This window comes from Passer montanus, unplaced genomic scaffold, assembly GCF_014805655.1.
Source record: "Passer montanus isolate IOZ18808 unplaced genomic scaffold, ASM1480565v1 scaffold1, whole genome shotgun sequence".
NCBI classification, from domain to species: Eukaryota; Metazoa; Chordata; class Aves; order Passeriformes; family Passeridae; genus Passer; species Passer montanus.
In genome coordinates, this window is record NW_024356504.1 from 16902128 (window position 1) to 16917569 (window position 15442).

Sequence of the window (15442 nt, forward strand, 5' to 3'; positions counted from 1 at the left end):
GTCTGCCAAAGTCTTCTTCTTTTCCATGCTTCTCTGTTCCCACAGGATTTGCCATTGTCTGTGCTCCATTCACTCATAATCTTCAGTAAGTCTTTAAGGTCATCCCGCTATCCCCTTATTTCTTGTTTTCCAGATGTACAAGGGTACATCTTCAGGAACTTGCTGCTCTTTCCACATCCATCCAGTCATCCTTGCAAACATCCCTCCTTCCCTCATGCCTCCTTCCTACCCTGCATTTTTCCTTTCTTTACTTTTCTGGTTAGAGTTGTGCCTGAAATATCCCAGGACTTGTGGAGCTGGCTGGAGGTGATGTTAACAGAGAGACACTACCAAGCCCCAGTCAGTTCTGGGTGCACTTTGACCCCTCACAGTATTGCAGAGCTCCTTCTCCTCGTGCTTTTGGTTTGCTGTTGCCACATGGAAATGGCAGATGGTGTTGATCAGGAAGTTAATCTAGAAGTGTATCCGTTTCATGCCGTACGCGAAGGATTTGTTCATTAAACTTAGAACTCTAATTTAAAGCCAATTAACTGAGTGATTTGAAGAGACTTGTTGTTTTTGAAGTTCAAAAGAGATGCTAAGTCTCTGATTTCAGCCTTTGTACATTCCAGAACCTGTATAACTATTGCAGTTTTGCCAACTCTACTGGGGGTATTTTTTGTCTCTTCCCCCCCCCCCCCCTTTTCTTTTTTACTCTTTTCATTTTTTTGAGTGATACAACTTTTGCCATGGGCTGGAACTGTTTGGTGAAGCTTTCTCAGATTTCTCAGCAATTTTAGCCTTACCTTTGGGAGTAGGGAGGCAGAACTTGTGTGTTGTCCTATCCTGTTTGCTGCTAGCACAGCTCCCTCCTCCCTCCCTTTGGAGCCTGGTACTACTCTTCTCTGAGCAGGAGTCAGGGTAGGGGGTAAAAAAACAGATAAAAAAAAATAACCCCTGAGGAGCTCTGTGCCCTTCTAGCCCTACTTCTGCCAACATGGGTTTGTCTTGTGCTTCCTTTTCATCCCAGAAGCTGGTAGGGACCCACCACAGAAGGTTTTTTGAGGGGAAGGTACAGGAGCAGCCCCCAGACAGAGAGCTACTGCCCCAGTGTACAGCTCTAATTTCCATCTGTAATCAACCCTGTAGGATTGGCTCAAGCAAGCCATTCCCAAGAAGTGTCAAGATGGGAAACCTTGTGTCAGGAGGACCTCAAAAGTGATTAGTTCTGAATTAATATTTATGCTGCTTTTACCTGAGATTGATATTCTGTAAACAGTTATAGGTCCTTCAGCAGCAGACAGCCTGTTTGAATAGTCCCAAGATTTACTAGTGGCATTTAGACAGAAAAAACTTTCTTTAGTAATTTGAAGCATTTGCTGATATAAAAGAAAATAGAGGGGTCAAGTTTTGCTGTGGTACAGAGCCTATGACTTCACCGGGTTAACTGCTGCTACTTCCGTGTAATTGAGAACATAATTTGGCTCAAACCCTGGGAGACTGAAAGGATCACGGCAGCCACTGTATTAAGCCAATGTTCAGAGCAGTTGGCTCACACTGAATTTCATAAGTAGATAATGTATTCAGGAGGCTTGAGCTGTATGACACAGTCCACTGCAAAAGAAGAGATGGCGGGAGTATGTCTTTGTTTATCTTAACTAAAGCAGCACGCCAGGAAAAGCTGCCAGAGCTGGGATTGTCCACCCCACATCACCTACATAGGGCTGATGTGGCAGAATTGACTGTCCCTGTGCGAGTGCCTGAGCACAAACTGGGTGAGAGCTGTGCAAAGGCTGCCCTTGGTTATCCCAGCTCCCGTCAGTCCTGCCTGGAGCCAGCAGCAGTGGTGATGGTGCTGGCTGTGGTGCTGCACTGGCAGCAGCCAGCACACCTCCAGTGTGTCCCCTGGAGGTGATGCCACCTCACTGGCACTGCTAGGGCTGTGCATGGGGAGGTCAGGTATGAACTCAAAACGAAAAGAGAATACACACTGATCTGAGCCCAAAATATTCCCAAAAACTGACATGGCTTCTGGAAGCATGCTTTGGAAATCCCTTTCTGCCCCTTCCATGGGGCTACCAGGCTTGAAGGTGGCACTCAGGATTGGATCTGAGTCACAGTGTCACTGGCAGTGCCTGCCCTCTACCAGAGAGGATCACTCCCATGATGCTGCTTAACCTTTGAGCAGAAATAGGCAAACTTGGTCATTAATTTTTCACAGAGAAGGAAAAAAAATGTTTTCTGCTCTGTCTAGGGGAGGAGAAGGGGGTTTCCTGATGAAAGAACAATCCTGAAGAAGGAAATAATTGCCTTTTTGAAAAAAAAAAGGGTGTGCAGAGGGTATGGCTGATGACTATCTGTTCATTCCTGAGTTTGCCAGCAGTCCTGCTCAGGCTGATGCCCTCCAATAGAGACAGGCATTTTCGGACAGCACTTCTAGACCATTCCTAAAGCACTTGGCAGGAGGGATTGTTTTATTAGGAAAGTTTACGGCTTCTTGTTTTCCCTCAAAGGCAAATGTGACTTTGTTGTTTTTAATTCTGTTGGGATTTCTCCCTTTTAATATACAACACAGCTGTTAAAATAGCTAGGGTTGTCTAGGGCAAATCATATAGCACTTTCCTTGTTCAGATCTCAGATGGCTGCCTTTTTAGTGTCACTGCAGAATTACATTACAGGGCATATGAATAGTGCTGGTATTAGTGTCAAAATCAATTACCCAGCCCTCCTCCTGCAGAGAAAGCTACAAACCTTAGGAAAAACCTGAGTAATCCATTCTGGTTTTCTAATTCTGAGTAATGACGGAGGGCAGAGAGTTGTGCTTGAATAAGTGCATAGGGTCTTTCTCTGTATAGTCACTCCTAAATGCATGCTCTTTACAGGAAAAAGCAGGCTCCCTGTGAAACCCTTTTTCATGCCAAATGGCTCACTGCTAAGATTAATCTGTCATTGAATTTATAAATTCTGTGTGGCACAGAGCGGCAGAAAAAGTTTAGCATCGAAAAGAAAGCAAAGTATGCATTGCTTAAAAAATGAATGTTGTGCTCCTGGATAGTGTGGATTGACTGCCTCCACCAATATATTTTCTTATACTGGTAATAAAAACACTTCCATAGCCTTGTGCCTCAAAGGATCTCAAAGCACTTTGCAAATAGGGCAAAGTACTATTTCCTATTTTATGGCTGGTTGCAAGAGAGAAGTTAAGCTTTTTGCCCACGGACACTGAGGAACCTGTAGCAGCTCTGTGATGGGGACCTAAATCTCCAGGGTTCCAGTGCTGTGTCCTGGTCACACCTTGCACCATTGGGATGGCTGCTGGTCACCAGCTCTTGGCCACTGAAGAGCTGTGAAACCTCAGAAGGTGGGACATGAAATCAGTGTGGGTGATCCTTTGCTCTCTGTCTTGTGGGCAGAGGTGCTGGGCAGAGCAGGATCTAGCAGGAAGGATGCTTGTGTCTTCCTGGGCTGAGATGATCAGCTCTGGCTGTGGGGTGCTGTGAAAGGAAAATGACTTTTAGTTGCTGCTGACTTGGGGAAAAGCTCGGAACCTCACAGCCAGCCTGCTCTGCCCCAGGCACCTTTACGAAGCAAAAATAATTATAGACTTATTACCCTAAATCCTGTGAGATTAGAGTAGTTGCATTATTTATTTTTTTCCTAATCTGGTATTTGAGGATTTACCTGTTTAATACAACCACTTATTACAAACACTTGAATATTGTTTTAAATTCATAATTCATCTGAAAAGAGCATTACAGCTGCAAAGACCAGATTTTCAAATACAGGCATGATCTCCTGTCACATTCCAGTTGGATAAATGACACATCTGAAAAACTGGGTCCCTACTGAGGTGTCTGTGGCAGGGATGTAGAGATTTTGCTTCAGGCATCTCTGGAAAAAAAACATGGCTGTAATCTGCATGTTTCACAGAACAAGTCCTGTTACCAGTTCCTTCCTTCCCCTCGCTGGCTGCTGAGCTTTGCAGTGCCCGAGGATGCTCCCGCAGCCCCGGGGCTGCCCCCAGGGTCAGGGTACCCAGAGAAGGGGGGTTGGGGTGCGAGGGCCAGAGTCTGGTTTCAAACAAAAGTGCAAAGCCTTGAAAGGAGGGACTAAGAAGAAACAGGTGGGGGGTTAGTAATAGAGCCTCTGAAGTTTATTTGCTTAACGAACAGAAGCCCAGGCTGTCAGACCCAGGTCAAATACTCCTGCAGTTGGGGTGTATTTATTTCATACGTGGCCTGTAACCCAACCTGATTCCTGGATTAAACCACTGTAAAGTCCTGGCCCCCAGGAACCCGTCCCATGCTTGCCATCAAGCCCAGCACATGCCGGGGCAGGACCTTGAGGGGCCACCTCGGTATTCAGTGGAGCCTTGTGTCATCAGTAAAGCCTGTAATTGTGGGTCCTGTCATTTCCAATGCAAGCTCTGCAGTTTACAGCTGCAGACTGTGACCACAGATCCATCACTTTGTTGTCCCATTAATGCAAGCCACGCCTGAAGGCTCCTGGGCTGAGCTCGGGCTGCAGCACACAGCTGTGTGGTGGGCACCAGGTCCCTCGCAGGGTGGGAATTCCTGAAATCTTTGTGCTTTAAAGGTTTTTGGAGAGTTTACCTTTATCAGTATGTTCAGGAGTCTGTCCTCCAGAGCAAAGGGAGGGAAGTTTTGAATTGGTACAATGGCGATAAAACTGCCCGCACACACACACAAAAATGTTCTGCTTTCCCAGATATTCCCCTGATCCCATTAATTCCAGTAAGGAAGGTAAACAGCCCGTGTGCTCCAGAGTATTTCAGGAGCTGAAAAATTTGCATTTGAAAATTTGCATGTGAAAAATCGCAGATCTGCATTAAAATTAGAAAGGAAAGAGGAATTAGCAGTGGGTTTTCCCAAGACCAGCCTGGGGCTGGTAGTGCCAGGTAATTGTGCTGGTTGTGTGCAAGCAGGCGTCAGGTGGAGACATGTGAAATCAAACAAGGTAAAATGAGGGGAACAAAGTATTTGCATTCAGAAACAAAGTATGCCTCTTCATTTAAAAGAAACTCCATTTTTACAGTAAATTTGGGATACCAGTATGTTTGCTTTTGGGAGACCATTTAAGTCTGAGTCATACAGAAAAAAATGGTCAAGCTGGCAAAAAGTTCAGGAGCTGCTATATTTTATCAACCTAAGTTTAAAAACCTAGGTTATTTGTACTTTGGTATCTTCTTGTTTTGTGGATATTTCGTGGCATTTAATTCACCATTTGTAAGGGGGTTAAAGCTGTGGCTGATTTTCAGATGCAGTTGATAAGCATAGAAGAACTTTTTTGGGAGAGAGAAGGATCAGTGTTTGTTAGACTTCACCAGTGAGAACTTGATGGGATATGGTAATATGGCAGATCTGCTGTGGCTTATCTATAAACATTGCTGAAAAGTTCTGATCATGACACTGGTTCCAAACTAGCCCACAACATAAGCACATAGAAACATAGAAAAAAACCCCCACTTTAAATATATGTTGATCTGTGTTTTATTGGAAATTTTTAGCAGAGTTTTTTCTTAGGATGGTCTAGGTCATGTATACCATGGGTAAATCCATTTTTATGTGTGCTAAATATTTGTGTCTCACCTACCCTGTAATCCTGGAAAGCCCTTTGGACCTGTAAACTTTACTGTGTAGTCCAAGTTTAGCTGGGGATTGTTTTTTGGTCCTGATCTTTGTAGATCTTCGAGAACACCCAGTCCTTTACATGGTTGTGGCCTTTGTGCCTATGACTGCTGGAGTTAGGAACCCAGGAATTCTTTGCTGCTTGCCATTTGCTTTTGAACTCTGCCAACCATCTTCTGCTTCATGGAGCTGATTTTGCGTGTTTTGTGAGTGGTTACCAGAATCTGGTTTTGTTTTATGTCCTGTAGGGTTCCTGAGCTGGAAGATGCCCGTCTAAGATGGAAACTTCTGCTTCAACAGCTGCTGGGAAAAAAGAAGGGAAAGGTGCTGTTCTGGAGGGGAATGGCTTTACAGAGACGGGGAAGAAACCCCCTCCTTTAGCAGCAGCAGGAGCAGCAGTGGCACAAGGAGGTACTTTGTTTTCCACAATTTGAAAGCAGCAGGGGTGTTTTTCATTAGACTGTAAGAATTTAATAAGTATGGTGGTATCTGTCTTCCTGTGAACATGCTGAGTTTATTGGGGTTCTTGGCTGTCAGAGGAACTGGAAGCTGTCACTGCGTAGCATCTAAGCGTCACTGTAGTGTGATGGAGAACTGGCCTGGGGTGAGGGAGGGGATGGGTGGTGAGAGGTGGCTCTGGGGGAGTTGGGGCATCCCATCAATGCTTGCCAGCAGCTGACTGGTGCTGCATAGTGTTGGCAGCACTGTGCCCTCCACTCCTCCGTGGTGGAGTTAAAAGAGTGCCTGGTGGGGCTGGCTGGAGAAGGGGAGCACCTCGTTATCCTGGTCAGAAAGGGGGGTCATGTGCCAGCTGTGATCCTGCTAATGAGCTAAACAGAGTGCACAGTCTTCAGTCATTGCTGCTGGGATTTCACAGTTAGAGAGGAATTTGGGAATGTCCAGACCCACTGCAAGAATGTTCATAAAGAAACCCCTCCACTTGTGCTGTTTCTGTTCAAGTCAGTGTGTTAAGCAAGATTTTGGTCTTGCTGCTGTTGAAGTCATCTGGGAAGCTCTTGTGGACACTACATTACTGGTGGATGTAACTGTGGTGTGCAGGTAAACATGCAGGGATGTTGCTCCTGCCTCTTCCTGCTTGCTGGGGTGGGCACAACCCAAAAATCTCTGGAACATGTGTGCTGGTGGATCACCAGAGTAGTGCCAGGGCCCATCATGGTGTCACAGCTGTGGGCAAGGCTGTGCCCACTGGGGAGCCACCATAGCTGCCCTCGCTGGGGACTGGTTGTCATCTCTGGACAGGGTATGAGAGACAAATTTAGGCAAGGCTGCAGCAGTTTGGATGTTACAAGAGACATCCCAGCTGTGTAAACTTTGCAGACAGCTTTTTTATCTTTTTTGAAATACACGTTATTGCTAGTCAGAGTCTGCCTCAAAATGAACCTGTCCCCTCCCCTTCCTTCACTGTGGGGTGGTTTTTCATCATCCCAGGAGAACAGAACGACTCTTCTGTAAGCTCCCCTCTTTCTTACCCAGATTGGCTGGAGAGTTTGAGTTTTTTATTGCCTGAGTTTTGAAGATAGTTTCTGACCAAAAAGGCTTAAATCTGCTTTATCTCTCCTTTTTTGTAAACTTTGCTACTTCTTTTTCCAATTGACCTGTGAAGATTCAGATGCACAGAATAATGTAAGAGTGGCTAGGAATCTATTGGATTGGGTCATGTGTTTGATAAACTTTTTTTTAAAAGCAAACAGAAAGTCTTACGAAATTGCTTGGAGGGAAATGCAGTTTTGTGGTCCTGGATTGGTCTGAGCCACTTCCCTTGTGAGCACTGCACAAAGTGGCAGAAAGGAAGGCTTGCTAGGAAGCTGAAATAGGGGGGGACAGCAACGTGCAGAAGCTTGGCATCCCCCAGCAAATCCCTGAAGAAGCAAAGGCTGTAGGAACTTCTGAGGCAGCCCACTTGAGGTATCATCTCCATGACAGCAGACCTGAAGGGTTGATTGGCCCCAACACAGTCCAAGCATATTCTAAAATTCACAACCCACAGATGTGCTGTTACGCATAAACACCTTCTCCCCACCTGGCCCTTGCCTTGGGAGTGCCTCCACTGAGGAAGCAGTCACAACCATTCCAGAAATCCAAATGAGGATGCCCCGAGGTGGAGTGTCCATCAGCCCGTTTGGTGTCCCTGGAGACCTAATTGGTTTTTAAGCGTCCAGTATAATATGTTCTGTTAGCAGTGTGCTCTCACCTTTGGAAAAAAGTGATTTATGGCCTCAATATTTCTCCTTTTAGTAGGAGGAAGTGGAGAAGTAAGTTGAGGATTGTTTGAAGATGTCAGGGGAATTGTGATAAAAGCGTTGTGTAATGAGATGTAAAGAGTGAAATCTGTGTCACGCTGTGAAGAAAAGTGCTCATAAATGGCCCAAAATGGGCAGCAGCGGAGCAGCGTGTGGCCGGACGCTGGCCCGGGACGCTGCAGGTGATGCACGTGCTCCTGTGGTTCCAAGTGCTTTCCTTTGAACTCTGGCTAGACTTAATACAGGCTCCTGAAAGGCACCAGCATGCTTGTGCCTGTGTGCTTGAAAGTAGAAAAATTGATACGAAGTTGTCTTCTAACATGAGTTAACTGCGAGGTGTGATGTAGCAGGTGATGACAAAAAGGCTGGGTAGAGATGAGATTCTACTTACATGGTATTCATGCTAATACAACGTGTTTGATTCCCTAAACTAAAGTAATTACTCACAACAGGCCAGAACTACAAGTATTTGTGCTCATATTTTTACAGAAGAAAGCAAACGAGGCTTGGAGATTAATTAGGAAGTTCAGCTTGAGGAGGGCATCAGCCTTAAAGGGGGCCCTCTGAGCTCCCCACCCTGCTTTGGGGCCATACGAGTGAATCTTTATTCTCATCCAAGACAAACCCTTGGTTTCATTTATTGCAGAGGTTTTACTCTTTGTACTAGCATATGAGAAAGTGGCAGTGAGGCTCAGCCAGTGCTGCAAATCACCAAGCTGCTCTCCAGAGCCAAGCAAATGTAATTTGCGATACATTTCTTCTTCTTCTACTGAGTCACACAGGAGTGCCATCATAGCGCGTTTTGTATGTTTCTCAGATCATAAGGTTTTCTTTTTCACTTGTAGGAATTAATAGATCATAAGGATTTATTTCTAATTAATTGAAGGAATAAACTGAATATTAGTTAAATAATTGAAGAATAACTATTTGATTATATTACTATTTAGACTGTATTTTTATAAGATAATATGTTCAGTCTGCATTTCTAGTTTCCTTGCTTGGGGTATTTGTCCCACATGTTTCCATCCTCTAACAAATTAAGTTATGGCTGTAGGAAAAGAGATCAATATTGTTGATGCAGGCAGTAGAGAAGAGTCCTTTTGTACTAAAAATTTGCATCCCATATTTTTAGTCTTCTGAAGCTGCCATTTTAAACATCATCTGCGACAGTTTTTTATAGTAACTCATTGATCAGATGTTCAGAAATTGGCCTCACAGATATGACATCAGGAAAGTCTATCCTAATTTTCTGGTTTTCCATAAATCATGTTGGCCAAGGAGTCAAAGCTTCTCTTTTCATTTGCAGTAGGGGCACATGTGTATGTGTGACTGAGATGGAAAGTGTTTATAATGACAGTATGTAGGAACTATAGACAAGTTAGATCTGCAGAAGAGCTCTTGGTTTTATTATATCTACTTCTGGTAGGGCAACTTACAACAATTCAAGTTCAAAAAACCCTTCTGTTGAATGCTAAATTCCATATTGCTGTGTAGGGTAGGAGGGTTTGGTGCAGAGCACCATGAGTGAGGCTGGGTTGTGTCCTCCAGGCTGGCACTGACACGTCCTCTGTACCTACAGGCATGAGGAAGCCCAGGCACATGACTGTGGGGGAAATTTAAATGAGCCACTCTCTCAAAGGCAGAGATATTTAGGAAGATAGGTTTCTCATCTCGTAATAAAAATTAAATACAAATTCTCCTAAATGCTAACTGCCCAACTTTAACAAGGTCCAGAATGCACCTTTCCCTCGCCACCCCACCCTCTGCATGACACAAACTCCAAGTTCCCAAATTGATGGTGTTTATGTTTGAAACATTTTTCTGATGTCTGGCTCTGTCAAGACTAATTTTAGCATTTCTAAAGCTGGGTAAAAATACAGCCTCATTACTTTGATGTCAGAGCATAGTTTACTATTAGTATATTCTGGGGTTTATCATTTTAGTCATGTTTAACACAGCTACAGCAGGCATGCACTATTAAATCTGGCTTATTTTACATTCCTGTCCGAAATTATTTATTTGGAACAATTTCCTCTCTATCAAAAGACACGGCTAATGCTGAGTTTTAATGTGTTATTTACACACAAAATAACCTATTTACAACTCAGTATCTGCCGCAGGGAGAATGAATGGGGCAGTGCTCCCTTCATCCTGTTGTATCTGAGTTTAACAATCTGGATTGCTAATAGAACCATTTATCACAGGGTGGTAATTTATTTTATGTTAGCTGCACAGGTCTCCCTGCCTCTGATCTATGGAAATACTTTGTATATAATGAAGTTCAACAAGTCATTTGGTGTAAACATGGGGAAGCCAAGCTGCAGAACTAGTAAGACTCTGGCTGTGCTTTTTTTTTTTTTTCCAGGAGGTAACGACTCTCCTCTGATATTAAGGCTTCAGTTGATGAAATACAGCTCTTTGCCCTGTGTGTGCTGTAAAGGCAGAATATGGGGCTTTTCTGCAGCGGATCGGAGATTGGGATGGAGTTTGCTCACTTGATTTATGGGCTGGCAGGAATGCTTAGTTCTGCAGAAGTAGCACACTCAGCCCTTTCACAGGCAGAGGAGAAGGGCAGGGAGCACCTCCCATTGCTCTCCAGAGGTCTTCCATAAGCAAGCCCCAAGTGGCATTGGCAGGGAGTCCTTATGCAGTTCAGCTTGTCTTAGTGCTGGATTATGGGAAGACCATGTAAATGAGGAGGAGGAAATGCCAGCATCCCAGCACACCTCAGCGCACTGAAAAAATATATAGTTTGTGTGGCCCAAGACTCAGACAAATTAGAATGAGAACAGCCCCAATGAAGTCATCTCCTATGTCCACCCTGGAGGGGCAGGGATCTTGAAGAATGTTTTTCATTCAGTTCACATTTTCCAGGAAAGGGAACATAACCAGTACAAGCACATTCTTAGTTTCCCTGCCCTGCACTGGTTTGCTGTGTACAGCTTAAAATGCTGAGAGATGCATTCAACAGAAAAGCTGGGATTGGCTCCAGGGGGAAAGGGGGCAAGTGGTTAAAACAGAATGATGGGAAAATCCTGTAATTCAGACTGAGAAATTCTGCTGGCAGCCACTGTCTATTCCCGTGCATCCACTGCATAGACTTCAGTGGCCCCCACCTTGGGTAAGGCTTCAGTGCAGTGCTGCCACAAGAGCAGCAGCAATCAAGAACTGTATTTCTTCTCTGACTGTTTCTGTCAGCCTCTCATGAAATTGATTCTGTTGGGTCCTGAAGTGTATTTCTTTGCTACTGTAGCCCTTCTGAGTGGGCAGATTGCCTACAGTCTCTTGTGACCCACTCAGGTCCCTTTGGGCAGCTGGATGTCTCAGATGCTCAGACCGTGCAGTGCTGAGACTGTTCCTCAATCACAGCATATCAAGGACAGTGACAAGTTTGCCAGCTTTGTCTCATGCTGGTCACCCTGCTCTTTGGGGTAGTTTAGAAGGATTTGTGTAGGGATAGATGAAGTCAAAGCCATGCTTCACCATTTTTATGTTTCATGAGCAGTATCTATGTGTGGGCCTGGCAGACAGCACTCTGGGAGCAGCAGGTTTAGTTCTTCAGTTGCTGTGGCAGAATTGATAATTAAGATTTCCGCAAACTGTGCTACAAAAGCACATCTTGTCTTCTGCCTGCCCTTTCTCTTCTATCCACAGCTTGCAATGCTGTCTCCCTAGTTTCTTTTTCAAAGAGTCAGCCCAGGTAATCCTTTGCTTTGCTTAAATGTGTGGTTGGAGTCTGACTTGGTTTGTTTTCTTTTTTTCCTCATGGGGGGAACTCCTTCCCCAGGCTTCTCTACTGACTTTGTGTGGTAGCCAGCCCTGTGGGCAAAGGTGTGACCTCAGAGTGGATAACCATTAATGTTTACAGACTTTTTGATTCAAAATGTGTAGCCTTAGATGCTACAACAGCTTTATGGTTGGACTTGATGATTTTAAGGCTCTTTTCCAACCTAAACAATTATATAATTCATAGCATGAGCTAGCATTACTTATTGTATACAGCTCCTCCACAATGTTATAGAAAAAGTTCCCATAATTTCAGGTTGTTACAGATGCAGAGGTACTTTTGAAGACAGAGTAATTTTATCTCATCCCTAACCATGCTGCAGGTTTGCACTCCAAGTTGAAAAGCTTTTATGACTTTAAAATAGAAAAAGCTATTCTTCACAGGCTGGTTCTGGCATTGGTGATCCCAACCATTAAGCACCACCTGGAAGACCTTTGTATTTTGTGAGTGTATTATATTATCAATAATAATAATTGTAATAATAATTTCTTCCACATTTCTAATACTCCTCTGTAAGCTCCATAAGAGTATTCTGGCAAATACTGCTAAGTGTTCTTTTCTGGGGACCAGTTTAGACTTCATTTAAGTGTCCTCAGAGGGTACCTAAATAGAACCTTTCTAACTGATGCTAAAGTTACCTATTGTGGATTGGTCATTTGTAGTCACGTAAGAAAATCCAGTGGTGATAATGAATTATCTCCTAGATTGTCTCTTCTGCCAGCATGCCTCCATAGCTTGAATTTTTAGTATCTCTAGCAGCTTTTTGCCTGAATATCTGTGAATTTGTGCAGGTTTTATAAATAAATTCTCCCAACACCACCCATTAGCCAAGGAATTTGAGCCTGCCATAATCATGGGAGGACAAAGGATGGGAGTTACTTTGTCTAAAGTTGGCTGCCTAAGTGTTAAGTGTCTAGTTTGGGTTGCTTTTGCGCTAGGGTGGAGTGAAACACATTGTGCCTGCTGGAAGGCTTGTGCCCTTGAGGGCTTCATGCCTGATTGAATGTTAGGTGGAAAAATCCTAAACTTCCCAACTTTGCCAAAATTGCGGAGTGGGGTTAAAGCGAGAAACCAAGGTGGGACTAGATTAATACTGTAAAGCCTTTAATTCATGTTCATCAGTCCATAGCCTGATGAGTGGTCTGGGAGCCCTGACTGCCAGCTCTGAGCTGAAATCTCACCCATGGCTTCTCAAGTTAGAGGCAAACTCAACACCCAGATGTCAACACATCCAGGAGTCTGCTTCCCAGAGCTGCTCCTGCTTTACACCAGCGTTGGCAAAACTAGTGCTTTAACAGCCCATTCAGAGATATGGGAAATTGAAAATCCACACTAAAAATACAAGGGGAAAAACCATAGTAAATTTTCAAGGCTACAAAAAGCTCCTAAAAATAACCTAAATGGAGGAAGGCTATTAATGCAAAAGTAAATAATTATGTTAAGGGAAGCAACTAGAGAGGCCAGTTGTGTAAATCACTTTAAGGGGAACAAGCCTGAGATAAAATCCATCCTTTTATCATGCAGATTAGGTCTACCTTTGGATGCTAAATAATTGATAGGGTTTGGCAAAGCATTCCATGGCTGCCTGCACAGAGCAGTGGGACTGCTCCTGAGGTCAAACAAGTGGCAAAGAAAAATGTTGCTAGAAATGCTGTGCTTCCAATACCAGCACCAAGAAACCAGGGCTTGTATTCCCAGCACCCCCAAAGAAGTGGCCTTGAGAAGGCATCCATAGACCTTGCAGTGAAAAGAGGACTTGGCATTGTTCCTCACCTTGTTAAACTGCCCCTCATGAAATCAGGCTATCTGTTTTCATGGTTTTGTGTGGTGCTGAGTGAGGTGCAGAGGCCTGAGAGGGCACAGCCAGTTCCACTCCGCTATTTGTATTATTTTTTATAGTTAGAGAAGATGAATTATGCTGTCTAGTGGCTTCTGGGGAGCCCAGGGCTTGTGGGGGGATTTCTTGCTTTGTGCAGCCCCCACACAGCCTCAACACTTCAGCATCTGTCTGCATATGAACATCGTGGCAAGACAGGGAGATGTCATTGCTCCCATTCTGCAGACAGGGAGCACAGGGGATTTTTTCCAGGGCCAAAGTGGCTGAAATGGGTTGAGCTGTTTCAGGAGGACGTCAAGAAGGGATTATCTCTGGGACTTGAGAAGTTCATGTGTGGTGTACATGGGACATCGATGATAGTACGGAGGTCTTAGCCTGGGTTCCTTGATTCACCATATCCTCTAGCAAGCCCTTCCTCTTTCAGTGATATGCCATGTAATCATGGTCAGATGACTCAAATCCTCATGCCCATCTGCCAAACGGAGGCGTTGTTTCTTTCCCTTCAGGAGAGATGAGCACAAGTTGTCTATGCATCATCCAGAGCCTCTGAGAACATCACGCTGCAGCAGTCAGCTTCATTCCTCTTGGTTGCATAAGGCTATGAAAATGCTCAGTAGCACAAATAGGTTATCACTGAATTTAAACTAACTCAGCAGTGTCTTTGTTCAATACCTAGCACAGTGGGCTCATAATTAGAGACTACAGTTTTTTCCAGAACCAAGTGAGACAAAAATTGCAGAAACCTTAAATTCTGAAATAAATTGATATCCCATGAATTCTGTGTGGGGACTATGCTTGACAGGATGAGTTCTCTGATCTTAATGGTAATGACAGAGAATAAAACCTCAGCCAAGATTGTAAATTTAGCTCTTGAAGGAATGAAGGGAATATAGTATTTTCATGCAAACTTCTTCGGAGTTAGGTTAAACTCGTGACTTAACATGTGTTGGAAAATGACTTGTGCTGGGTGTTCTGTGACTCCCATGGTGGTGCTGGGTTGAAATCAGGGAAACCTTGCTGGAAAGAGCTGAGCAAAACTTTGGGCACATGGGCTAAGTCCAAACTGAAAATTTAAAAAATTGAACGTGATCCCACATGATCACAAACTTGACTGAAATAAATTCTGCCTTTTCTGTAGTTAGTTAGAGGGCTCAGTGGGGGTTTCTCTCCTCTTTTTTTTTTTATACCTCTTTCCTTCTCCTGGAATCCCAGATCTTTTTAAGATCATCGCATTGAAAATGCTTCCAATTGTAAGGAAATCATAAATAAGAACAGAAGGATTATAAGCAAAATATTTATATTTACTGCCACCAATATCTGATTTTTAAAATACAGTGACATTTGCAGGGATTGAATGGTGCCATTTTAGCCAGAAAGCTGTTCTATTCGTTCTCTTTTCTTACAGTGATCAGCTCTTGATTGACAGATTTTCAGAAAAAATCACAGCTGGCAATAGATGCATCCTTAAGTAAACAGTTAAAGTAGATGTTTTGATGGCTTCAGTTGTATTGATATAAAAGATCAGTGTCTGACATTCCTGAAAACTATCCAGTAGAGGAGGTATCTTCTTCTAAGTCCCTGGCCCTGTGTGTGCTGCTTCAACAATAGTTTAATCTTTTAAAGAAAGCAGAGGTTTTATGCCCCTGTCGAGATGCTCTGAGCCAAGAGAGAGAGTGATGGGAGTTCAGCACAGCTGACCCTGGAGCTGGGATGTTGGGTAATATTTAGATTTTTCTGAAATAAATTTTTTCTGTTTGTGAGGTGATGAAATTACCTTTCTCACTCAGTTTTTCTGCTGAAACTCACCCTGGTTTATGGCTACTCTTTGTGGGATGGACCAGCAGTGATGGGGGGAATTTCCTACATCCTGGCTGGAGTGAACATCCCTGTCCTGTGTTAATGTGTGCAAGTGCCTTCTTGCAGGTGAGGC

General features: G+C 43.9%; 1 protein-coding gene across 2 annotated transcripts in view; it reads left to right on the top strand.

Moving 5' to 3' along the window:
- GLI2 (GLI family zinc finger 2) overlaps positions 1-15442 on the top strand; it is a 189437-nt gene that overhangs the window by 43517 nt on the left and 130478 nt on the right. For both annotated transcript variants that reach the window (XM_039702027.1, XM_039702018.1), the window contains exon 2: positions 5876-6038. In XM_039702027.1, the coding sequence (XP_039557961.1) occupies positions 5906-6038 (133 nt within the window). In that variant the 5' untranslated portion in view covers positions 5876-5905. The remainder of the gene's footprint in view (positions 1-5875; positions 6039-15442) is intronic.